Consider the following 12,280-nt stretch of genomic DNA (forward strand, 5'->3'; position numbering starts at 1 on the left):
CCTGTATTGTGCTACTGCAGTAATTTCACAGCCACCTCCTGTTGTCATTGTGCTAAACTCAAGTGTTGCCAGAAGCAGCTCCTCTCTCCAGTAAAATGTACTTCACAGTGAAAAGTGATCTCTCATGATTCTAGAGGATTTTTCATGTGTTTCATGCAATACTGTATAAACCCTGAATAACATCAGGAGACCCATGTGAAATGCCACTAGTGATGCTGGAAATGCTCCCAAGAAGCAAGGGAAAGCCATGACATTACAAAGAAAAGTGGAATTGCTTGATATGGACAGTAGATTCAGGTCTGCAGCTGTGGACGCCACCACTTCAGAAAGATGATTCCTCCTGTGGATTTCGGGTACTGATAAACACAGTACAGTACAGTGAATGCATTTCTCTTCCTCATGACTTCTTAGTAACATCTGCTTTCCTCTAGTTTGCTTTCCTGTAAGAATATAGCATATAATACATAGAACATACAAAATATGTGTTAATTGACTGTTCATGTTATTGGTAAGGCTTCCAGTCAGCGGTAAGCTATGAGTACTGAAGTTCCGGGGGAGTCAACAGTTACATGTGGATTTTCAACTAAGTGGTCGGTACCCCCCATTCCTGTGTCCTCAAGAACACAGCCTTGGCGGGCACGGTTGCTCAAGCCTATAATTCCAGCACTTTGGGAGGCTGAGGTGGGAAGATCAACCGCGGTCTGGAGTTTGAGATAAGGCTGGCCAACATGGTGAAATCACACCTCTACCAAAAATACAAAAAATTAGACGGGCACGGTGGTGGACTCCTGTAATCCCAGCTACTGGGGAGGTTGAGGCAGGAGAATTGCTTGAACCCCAGAGGCGAAGGTTGCAGTGAGCCAAGACTGTGCCACTGCACTCCAGCATGGGCAAAAAGAGCAAAACTCCATCTTAAAATAAATAAATAAATAAAACCAAGCCTTGCTCTACCTCCCCAACAGATGCCCGCATGCAACAGGAGGAGTCAGAGAGGCATATGTAAAAAGATAGGAGGGGGACAGTGATGGCAGTGACAAAGGTGTGCTTGCTCTGGGTATGGGATACCTAGAAGGCTCTCAAATCTTCCTTCCAGCTTTACTGCCACCCTCAGACCCAATTGGCTGTAAGAAAACAAGTGGTGTCAGCAGCTCCCTCTGCCTGGACCTTGTCTCCCAGGAGGGCGCCGTGGCCATGTGGCTCCTCCCTGTCTCTTCCCTCCACCTGATGCAGACAGAAGCTTCCCACAGAGGGGCTGACCCGCTTCTGTCTTCTCCTTGGCACTTATCACTGACTTGTCTCCTGTCTAGATGCCAAAGAGAATCGAAAATCCATGACGGGAGCACATGAGCAGCACGTGACGTACAGGGACGGGAACCTGGCCACCCCAGGCAATCAGACGCTGGGTTCCAGGAAGGAACTTAGAGATGGATAAAAATCACAAACATAGGTAAAACCAGGGTCATGGCAAAAGCTCTCAACCTGGTCACAGAACCTTGTTGCACACAGTTGGCTGAACAGCCCCTCCCGAAGATATGTCCACTCAGACCTGTAGTCCCAGATACTTGAGGGGCTGAGGCAGGAGGATCAATTGAGCCAGGAGTTCAAGTCCAGCTGGGCAACATAGTGAGACCTTGTCCCTTAAAAAAAAAAATGTCCATTTGAAAGGTATGAATGTGAACTTATTTGGAAAAAGGGTATTTGCAGTGAAGGATCTTGAGATGAGATCATTCTGGCTCAGGATGAGAGCTAAATCCAATGGCAAATACATAAGACAAAACAAGACACAGAAGAGAAGACACAGACGCAGGGAAGAAGGCCATGTGAGGACGGGGCAGAAGCTGGAGCGAGGCATTCACAGACGAGCCTTTAACAACACAAGGGTGCGGGGGCGCCAACCACCATGCAATCGAAAATCTCACGTCACTTTTGTTTTTTCTTTTTGAGACAAGGTCTTGCTCTGTTGCCCAGGCTGGAGTACAGTGGTGCAATCATAGCTCACCGAAGCCTTGACTGCCCAGGCTCAGGCCACCCTCCCACCTCAGTCTCCTGAGTAGCTGGCACTCGCACTACCACGCCCGGTCAATTTTTTTTGTTCTTTAAGAGATGGGTCTCAATATGTGGGCCAGGCTGGTCTTACACTTCTGGGTTCAAGTGGTCCTCCCACCTTGGCCTCCCCAAAGTACACAGATTATAGATGTGAGCCACTGTGCTCAGCATTTATATAACTTTTGACTTCCCCAAAACGTAACTACTAACAGCCTGCTGTCAACAAGAAGACTTACCAATAACATAAGCAGTTGACTGACATATTTTTTAAGTTCTGTGTATTATATACTGTTTTCTCACAATAAAATCACCTAGAGAAAGGAAAATGTTATTAAGAAAATCATAAGGAAGAGAAAATATGTTCACTATTTGTGAAGTGGAAGTGGATCATTATCGAGGTCTTCATCCGCATCATCCTCACACTGAACAGGCACAGAAGGAGGAGGAGTTGACCTTGGAATCTCAGGGGTGGCAGAGGCAGGAGAGGTGATATGGTTTGGCTCTGTGCAGTCTGAACCCCTGCCGTTCAGACTCGTGTGGTTCAAGCTCAAGTGCACAAGCCAAGGAACACCAAAGACTGCGAGCACCACCTCATGCTGGAAGAGGCAAGGGGCAGGCTCTCCCTCAGAGTCTCCAGAAGGCACCAACCTGGACAGCACCTGGATTTCGACTTCTGTCTTCCAGAACTGCGAGACAATAAATATCTGTATTGGAAGCCCCCTGGTGTGTGGTAATTTGTTCCAGCAGCCACAGGAAATCAACACACCGTGTCTGCCCCAGGTTCCAGCAGTGTGTGGGAGGCAGACAGGGCAGTGGGTGCCTGACTCCACTCAGAAGGGAACCTCTTGCAGGTTGCCCTGGTCCTCCCACAAGACACATGCAGGAGACAGCCTGGCCAAGGATATTATGTCCTGAGCTGGAGCCACTCAGCCGTCGGGGTGCATGTTAAGCCCAGCAAGGATTTCTTTTCTTTTCATAGCCCGGTGTATTCAGTTCTGTAGAGTCTTCCTTTTCACTGCAAAAGGCCCTTGCCCTGTTTCCCAATTTCTGAAGTGATAGCCACAGACTGAACAGCTGCCCCAGGTTTCATTTTCACCATCAAGCACCTCCCGTGGGAAATCCGATCTAGCAAGGGGATACGGTCTGGCTCTGTGTCCCCACCCAAATTTCACATTGAATTGACATCTCCAGTGTTGCAGGTGGGGCCTGAGGGGAGGCGATCGCATCAGAGGGCTGCTTTCTAATGGTTTAGCAGCATCCCCCAGTGCTGTTTTGTGATGGAGATGTCACGAGGTCTGGCTGTTGAGCGTGCAGCACCTCCTCCTCTGCTCTCTCTTCCTCCTTCTCCCACCATGTATGATGTGCCTGCTTCCCCTTCAGCTCTGCCATGATTGCAAATTTCCCGAGGCCTCTCCAGCCATGCTTCCTGTCCGGCCTGCAGTAATGTGAGTCAACTAAACCTCTTTTCCTTAAAAATGACCCAGTCTTAGGTAGTTCTTTACAGCAGTGGGAGAACGGACTAATATGCCAGGTGAAGTCAAGAAGCAAGCTTCGGCTCAACTGAGAGGCAGGATCTCAAACTCTGCTCTAGTTTTCTTGCTGTGGAGCAGCAACTTACCTGCCAGGTTCGAACCTGAACTCGGTTTGGCTCCACCGTATAAACGCTTTCTTCATGCATTGCTAACACAGGTGTCTCACACAGGAAGGTCCCTAAAAGGAGAGATGAACATCAGGATGGCGGCAGCTCATCGGTCAGACTCGCCCCGAGTTTCAGGAGCATTCCCACACACGATTCCTAATTCATCTTGGCATCATCACAGCTTCACAGGGGTGCATTATCTGCACCTCACAGATGAAGGAAATGAGGTTCTGAGGCACAGGGAACTGTCCACAGCCACGGCTAGCAGTGGCAGCGTGTGCAGGGCCTGGGCTTGGCGTGGAGACACAGTGCCCGGCTCTGGGCTCCCTGCCCTGCACCTCTCCCATGTGGCAGCTAGTGTTCCCAGCAGCATAGCAGCTACAGCAGCACCCATTTAAGCAAGTGTTTGCTCATTTTAGGTGGAATTTTGGTGGCCACAAGCCCTGGTCCCTGGCTCTATTAAGGTTGGTGCAAAAGTAATTGTGGTTTTTGCCATTAACCACAATTACTTTTGTACCACATAATAGATAAGAATCTAGAGGCCAGGCGCGGTGGCTCACACCTGTAATCATAGCACTCTGGGAAGCCAAGGTGGATGCATCACTTGAGATCAGGAGTTTGAGACCAGCCTGGCCAACATAGTGAAACCCGGTCTCTACCAAAAATACAAAAATTAGCCTGGTGTTGTGGTGCATGCCTATAATCCCAGTTACTTGGGAGGCTGAGGTATGAGAATCGCTTGAGCCTGGGAGGCGGAGGCTGCAGTGAGCCACGATCATGTCACTGCACTCCAGCCTGGGTGACAGAGCAAGACTCCGTCTCAAAGAAAATCTAGTTAGGGAGATGATGATATACATAAAACAGAAAAATCTCAGCACCTGCTGTGTTGGTTCTACTGGGGGAAATAAGTTCATCCTTGCTCCTAGGGAGTCTACAGAGGAGGGGAGATGTGAAGTATTGGTACAATCAGGGACAGACTGTGAAAAATGTCATGAGAGAACTTTAGGCAACAAAGTGTTAGAGGAGAAAGCAAAGCCGTGTGGAAAGATCTCAGGAGAGGCAATAACCAGAGAAGGACATGCCTGGAGAGGCAGGGGTGTTCAAACAAACTAGGGGACAACTGGCCTGGGAATGGCATGACACGAGGCCTCCTGTGTGGGCAGGTGGCTGGGGGTCAGTGTGGGTGAAGGTAAACTGTGGAATGAGGGAGCTGGTAAGCACATCTTCATGGCTGCGCCATTGCATAAGGCTGGGAAATGTTCCCTGAAGATATCAGATCCTGATCCCTGGCACCCGTGAATATTACTTTATACGGCACAAGATGTTACGGTCTTGGGATGGGGAGATTATACTGGATTATCCAGGTAGGCCCTAAATATAGCCACGAGTGTCCCTATAAGAGGGAGGGAAGCCGACTTCAGACCAGGGGCAATGTGACCACAGAGACAGAGACTGGAGTTTTGTGACCACAAGTCAAAGACTGCTGGCAGCCACCAGAAGCTGAAACAGTCTCCCCTGGGTCTCCAAGGGAAGCCTGGCCCTACTGATGCCTTCATTTCTACCCATCGAAACTGATTGTGGACCTCTGGTCTCTGAAACTGTGGGAGAATACATTTCTCACATCTCTGTCGTCTGAAGCCACCAAGTTTGTGGTCCATTGCTACAGATGTCCCAGGAAACTCCCATAGATGTGCTGAAGAGAGCAGGAAGAAAACAGGTCCCAAAACCAGGCATGGTGGCTCATGCCTGTCATCCCAGTACTTTGGGAGGCTGAGGCGGGCAGATCACCTGAGGTCAGGAGTTCGAGACCAGCCTGGCCAACATGGTGAAACCCTGTCTCTACCAAAAATACAAAAATTAGCTGGGCATGGTGGTAGGCGCCTGTAATCCCAGCTACTGGGGAGGGTGAGGCAGGAAAATTGCTGAACCTGGGAGGCGGAGGTTGTAGTGAGCCGACGTGGCACCGCCACACTCCAGGCTGGGTGACACAGCGAGACTCCATCTCAAAAAACAAACAAACAGGCCGGGCGCGGTGGCTCAAGCCTGTAATCCCAGCACTTTGGGAGGCCGAGGCGGGTGGATCACGAGGTCAAGAGATCGAGACCATCCTGGTCAACATGGTGAAACCCCGTCTCTACTAATACAGAAAATTAGCTGGGCATGGTGGCGCGTGCCTGTAATCCCAGCTACTCAGGAGGCTGAGGCAGGAGAATTGCCTGAACCCAGGAGACGGAGGTTGCAGTGAGCCGAGATCGCGCCATTGCACTCCAGCCTGGGTAACAAGAGCGAAACTCCGTCTCAAAAAAACAAACAAACAAACAAACAAAAAAAAAAACACAGTGGCTAAACTAACCACAGAGAGCTGGAGAGACCTTGGGGACCTGGAAGAGTGTTTGAGATTAATGGAGCATCTCTGAAGAGCCATCCTGAAGTTTCAGACAGAAGATAGCCTTGGGTCAAGACATCACAGGTCTCACTGCTGTGCATGGTCTGGAAACATTTCAGAAGATGGGTGGTAGCCACCCCCTCCCTGGAAGGAACCCCACAAAAGCACTGTGGTTGTTCACATCCACACAGCAGGCCCCAGGATGCACTGGCAGCCCTGGCTTTGGAAATGCAGGCACAGGCACGAGGGTCTCCCAGCCCCTGTGCCGGCCCTCAAATGCACCACAGTGGCCCTCTCACTAGGCAGGGAGAAAATAAAGCCAGGTACTGGGACTGCCTCTGTCGGGGTGAGAAGAACCCACCTGCACTCCGTATTGTGGTTCCGGAAAGCTCAAATATAGCCACCTCCCTTCCGTTCCAAACTGCGACAGCATCCTGAAAAGAAGAGTGGACGTTCAAGCAAAGGGCAGGAAAAGTGAGGTGCGGACTGCACACCCCCCACTGCACACTTGCAAAGCCTCCTCCTCCTCTAAACACTTCCAAACGCTGCCACTCCAGCACCCTGAGACTATGAGATCACTGGGTCCTCTGTGGACACAGGTTAAGGCTGTTTTCCATGTTAAGTAAAATATCCCTGTGTTTTATTATGATTATTTTCTAAGTTTGGGCAATGGCAAAGCATCCCTCTCTTTCCTTTATTTACTTTTTAAATTAACTTTTTTTTTCCAAACAGAATTTTGCTCTCGTTGCCCAGGCTAGAGTGCATGGCACAATCCTGGCTCACTGCAACCTTCGCCTCCCGGGTTCAAGCGATTCTCCTGCCTCAAACTCCTGAGTAGCTGGAATTACAGGCATCCACCACCACTTCTAGCTCTTTTTGTATTTTTAGTAGAGATGAGGTTTCATCATGTTAGCCAGGCTGGTCTCGAATTCCTGACCTCAGGTGATCTACCCGCCTTGGCCTCACAAAGTGCAGGGATCACAACAGGCGTGAGCCACTGTGGCCAGCCTAAATGTACTTTTTAACTTAAATTTTTTTTAAATTTATAAGGGTACATGGCAAGTGTATATATTTTTATTACTATTTTCTTTTTTTTTAGTCAGGGTCTCACTCTGTTGCCCAGGCTGGAGTGCAGTGGCGTGATCTCGGCTCACTGCAACCTCCCCCTCCTAGGTCACAGCGATTCTCATGCCTCAGCCTTCCAAGTAGGAAGGCTGCACCCCGTGCATGGCTAATTTTTGTATTTTTAGTAGAGACAGAGTTTCACCATGTTGGCCAAACTGATCTCAAACTCCTGACCTCAAGTGATCCGCCCACCTCCACCTCCCAAAGTGCTGGGATTAGAGGTGTGAGTCACCATGCCCAGCCTATATTTTTATTACTATTTTCTTTATGAATATGATGTCCAGGAAATAAGATAATTAAGGATGGAACTGAGAGTGCCTAACCTGCCGTCTGGGGCCCTTGCTGCCCTGAACTACCTGACGATGGGGCAGTTGTTTTGTCTGTGTTGAAGACCCCTCCTCCAACCCTGGGTCCCCTTGGCAGTCACCTTGGTGGCAAACACTCCGCTGATGTGCATGTCCGTGCGCAGGCTGTGTGCTGCCCCCGTGGACGGGAAGCATACATTCAGCAGGCTCGGGGAGACCTGCACAGCGGCCACCTGCTGGTGGAAGTGTGATGACATGGCCTGCTCGCTGAGGATGGCCACGGAGATGACGTTGTTCACCGCCAGCAGGTTCTTCTTGGAGCCCCACTTCATTTCCAGGTTGCAAGAGAAAGAACCAAATGTGTGAACGAGCAAGAGAAAGATGCAGTCAGGGGAATGCTTATACACAAGAGAACCCAGAAACCATTTTCCAAGCACCATTGTTTCAGACTTAAAAATGATTTCAATAAATGTTTTATAAAGGTCAAGTGTGTGCTTTGTAGAAAGACTTCAAAATACTGATGCTCAAGAGTTGTGACTGGACAGGCAGCACAAATAAATCTGTTCTGATGGGAAGAACATCTTCTAGAGGTTTTCTGAGTGTGACATAGGGATGTTTATGTTTTTTTATAAAGGGACAGGAAATTTATGCAATGGATTTAATTATCCAGCTTTTGTTCGCTGATGTGAAATGTCAGTTTCATAATTTTATATTAAACTTCCAAATCTATCTAAAATAAATAAAAAGCCATGCAAAATAGGATAAACTACATATAGGAAAAAAACCCCAGACATCAGAAACTGCTATGAAAGGGCCCAGATGTTGGACTTAGCAAAGACTTCAAAGTAGCCACTATGAATCTGCTGAAAGAACTAAAGGAAACCATGCCTAGTGAAGCAGAGGAAGGTACAACGCCAGTGTCCCGTCACGTAGAGAATAGAAACAGAGAGAAATCCTAAGAAAGAACCAAATGCTGAAGAGAAATGAAAACTCCTCACACAAAAACTTGTATACAAGTGTTCATAACAGCATTATTCAAATGCCCATCAACTGATGAATGGAGAAACTAAACGTGGTCTGTCCACAGCAGAGAATGTGGTTCAGCCACGATGAGGCGTGAAGCACTGACACAGGCTGCGATCTGGAGGGATTTAGACTTTAAAGATGGACACAAAAGACCATGTGTTGTGTAATTCAGTTTCCATGAAACATCCAGACTGGGCAAACCCTTAGAGGCAGGAGGTAGATTAGTGGCTGCCAAGGACTGGAGAGAGGGAAATACGAGTGACCCCTAAAAGGCACAGATCTTTTTTGTGGCGATGAAATTATTCTAAAATTTGCTGCGGTGATGTTTGTAAAACTCTGTGGATATACCAAAAACCATGTGGTATATATTATGAGTTATATCTCTGTAAAGCTCTTTTTAATATAGAGAGACATAGAGATGGAGATGGAGGGATGGGCTGGTAGGTAGATCAATATTAACTAATACAGGTCTACAATCTCTTCACTGCAATTCTGAAATCCAAAAGCTCTTTTAAAATGTCTTATTATTGTTATCTGCATATAGTCTTAAGTTGAATAACTAATTAAAAAAAGGTTCAAAGTCAATTATGGCCTCCACTTGCACGCAGCAGAAAGTGAACGCACTAACACCCTTGTAGGCTGTACCTGGATTTGCGTGATGTTTCCTTGGAGCTCAGTAGGGGTCTGAAGGGCCCACCTGTCCTTGCCCTCTGCCCCAGGGCTGCCCAGGAGGCCTGGTACTTTTCTCCACATGGCTACTCGTCCTCTGTCAGTGCCAGCGGCCAGAAGACCTACAGGTAGAAACAAACTGCATGTGAACAGAATTGGAAAAGGGAAAAAAACAACAAGCTCTCTTCTCTGATCCCCTTCTTCAGAGCATCAGCCCTCGCCCAGTCTGGTGTCCCTCCGCCTCAGCCCTGGCTGTGTCTTTCTGCCCAGGTCCTTCCCCCGCTGGCCTCATGGTACTGGTGCTGGGGTGGTGGGGATGCTGCTCTCCCAGCTTTCCTAGAGGCCATACGACCTGGCTCAGGGCTGCCCTGTGCTCAGCACTCAGCAGGCACTGGAGGAAAGCGGCTCCGGCTCACCTCCTAGGCTCCTGTGCTCTGGATGTGCATATGCATACATACACACATGTGCACACACATTTCCTGAACTGTCTTTCCTGTGGCATTTCAGGAGTGAACAGAGATCAATGAGCATAGAATCGGCTTGTCATGCTTCTTTTTAGACAGGGTCATGCTCTGTCACCCAGGCTGGAGTGCACTGCCACCATCTCAGCTCACTGCAGTCTCAGTCTCCCAGGTTCAAGCAATCCTCCCACCTCAGCCTCCTGAGTAGATGGGACCACCGCTGTATACCACCACATCTGGCTAATTTTTGTATTTTTTGTGGAGACAGGGTCTCACTACATAGCTCAGGCTGGTCTCAAACTCCTGCACTCAAGCCTCCAAAAGTGCTGGGATGCCTCCCTCCTCAGCCTCCCAAAGTGCTGGGATGACAGGTTGTCATTCTTCTGACCAAACCCCTTGGCCTTCATGTGGGATCACAAAGCTCTGCTGTAGCTTGCTTGCCCTTGACCGACTATTTGAATGACTGCAAGTTATCAAGTTACCATTGTTGGAGTAGCCTCCAAATTTCACGATCATTATTTTGCTGCCTGAGCTCAACACTTGTGGTTGGTTCTGTTTCTCTCGTGCCAGGCCAGGAAGTCTCACCTTTGACTTTGCAATAACAAACACAGTTTATATTCTCTCCTTTCTCAAAGCCGAACTTCTCGTCTGGACTCAGTATGTAATTCTCTCCTCGTTCTATATCCCAGAATCTACAAGGGAAAAGAAAGCAAGTCCCATGGAGGACCTGTGTTAGCGACGTTTCCCTGTGAGGGCTTTTTGAACCTGTGGAGCAAACATTAAAAGCCAGGAAAAAGATACAGTTGATGAGACTCCTGATGTGAAAATGAACACTGATGTTACATTTAGGACATTTATGTCCTGTTTATAATCGAAGAAAGCAGTTACTGATAGAAGGTGGTTTGTGTATGGCATGAGGTCGCCACGAGAACACAGGAACTGCAGCCCCACGCAGAGCACGAGACAGCACCCGGAGAGCGCACCGCACTAACGCAGCAGGTGGGAGAGAGACCAGCACGACTCATTCTAGTTACGCCATGCTCCGAAAAACCAAGAAAACAGATTCCAGGGGCAGACAGCTGGGCAGGGCCCCGTGGGGGTAGGGGGAGCCCAGAGGGAGTGCAGCAGGGCAGGCAGGGATTCCTGGGGTCTCTAATGCTTAGCTCCTCAGTCTGGGAGCTGGTGAATGGGTACGTCCAGTATGTGAGCGGTCATCAGCATATGTGCATTTTACAGTCCATATGTTACATTCCAACATAAAGCTGACTTAGAAGAGCCTGCTCCTCAGGGAATTCTCATCGAGGGGCACTGGAAAGACAGACTCTCACCTGAGGGCAGCCTCCCCAACGGCCATCACGAGAAGGCTGCCTTCAATCAAAGTGATGTCTGCCTGGCGGCCGGTTTTCCCGCTCAGCTTGACCTGTGTAAGGAAACAACAAGGCAGGGGCGCTGTGCTCGCTGAGACTGCCCGTCCCGGCTTCAGGACCCTGGAGTCTGGTGCTCAGTTACTTCATGGAGACTCACCAAGGGGGAAAACACAGGGACAAATGATGGAAACTCTGACAGGCGGCCTTGGGTTTTGAGACGTGTAGGCTGAAGCAAACCACTCCTCTCGCACACTAAATAATGGCTACTGAGTGCATGGTGCAGTCGAGTGGCCATCGCTGGATGTGCTCTGGAATGATCACTAAGTTCAGCTGAGTGCTCCCTGTTGAGTCCAACCACACAATCTGGGCAGGCCTATCATCCCTGTTCCGCAGAGAACAAACCTGGCTAGGGCCCACCAGCCAGTGAGGAGCTGAGCTGGGTATTTAAAGCCAGGTCCATGGACTAAACTGCATCTCACAAACTCATATGTGGGAGCCCTAACCCCCAGCGTGACTGTATTTGCCTTCAGGAGGTCATGGGGTGGGTGAGCCCTGGCCTGAGGGGGCTGTGGCCATGGAAGGAGACACCAGGGCTGGTGCTCACTCTCCCTCCCCGCCCTGTGAGGACACTGAAAGGAGGCCTCTGCTGGTTGCTTGAAGTGGGACATCAGCCTCCAGAACTGTGACAAAAGTCTGCTGTCATGTCATGTAGTCTGTGGTAGATTGTTATGGTGTCCTGAGGTGGCCCCTATGACCAGGTCCCTGTGACTAGTGGCTGTGTCCTCAGCCGCCCTTATGGAATACGTAAAGGACCAAATGAATGCTGACTGAGGAAAAGTCAGCTCTGTCACCTGCAAGAGCATCTTTGGGGAAAGTTTAGTGGCCTCCAAGGAGCATGGATTCCTGTGGAATAAACCAGCTGGAAGCTGGGGAGACGGTCGCCTACCCACTGGGTTCTGCAGGTGGAATGAGAGGCTGTGCAGTAAGCATGTTTCTCTTACTTGCGCCCCAGGTCATGGGGGTGCAGCTTGGGCGTGGGCCCAGACTGTCTCCCATCAGGCCCCACATCCACCTAAAGATGCAGGAAAATCTCCATCTCTTTTGCTTCCTTCACCTATGAACTGAATGTGGTGTGATCAATAATGACACCGCCAGCTACGTTAGCCACCCTAACACAGATGATAGGCTTTTCAGGCTTGCTATCCAGAAGAGAAAGGGCTGTCCCCGAGGCCAGAGTGAACCTGGCCTGAGCTCCC

At 49.4% G+C, this 12,280-nt stretch overlaps 1 protein-coding gene across 2 annotated transcripts in view; it reads right to left on the reverse strand.

Moving 5' to 3' along the window:
* The window catches only part of IFT140 (intraflagellar transport 140), a 105,985-nt gene that overhangs the window by 74,738 nt on the left and 18,967 nt on the right, over positions 1 to 12,280 (reverse strand). For both annotated transcript variants that reach the window (XM_064362292.1, XM_064362293.1), the window contains exons 8-13: positions 10,986 to 11,077; positions 10,243 to 10,349; positions 9,173 to 9,318; positions 7,624 to 7,827; positions 6,433 to 6,505; positions 3,665 to 3,756 (exon numbers count right to left, since the gene is read on the reverse strand). In XM_064362292.1, the coding sequence (XP_064218362.1) occupies positions 3,665 to 3,756; positions 6,433 to 6,505; positions 7,624 to 7,827; positions 9,173 to 9,318; positions 10,243 to 10,349; positions 10,986 to 11,077 (714 nt within the window). The remainder of the gene's footprint in view (positions 1 to 3,664; positions 3,757 to 6,432; positions 6,506 to 7,623; positions 7,828 to 9,172; positions 9,319 to 10,242; positions 10,350 to 10,985; positions 11,078 to 12,280) is intronic.

The sequence above is a fragment of the Aotus nancymaae genome, unplaced genomic scaffold (assembly GCF_030222135.1).
Source record: "Aotus nancymaae isolate 86718 unplaced genomic scaffold, 86718_ANA_hifiasm-v0.15.2.pri h1tg000049l, whole genome shotgun sequence".
NCBI classification, from domain to species: domain Eukaryota; kingdom Metazoa; phylum Chordata; class Mammalia; order Primates; family Aotidae; genus Aotus; species Aotus nancymaae.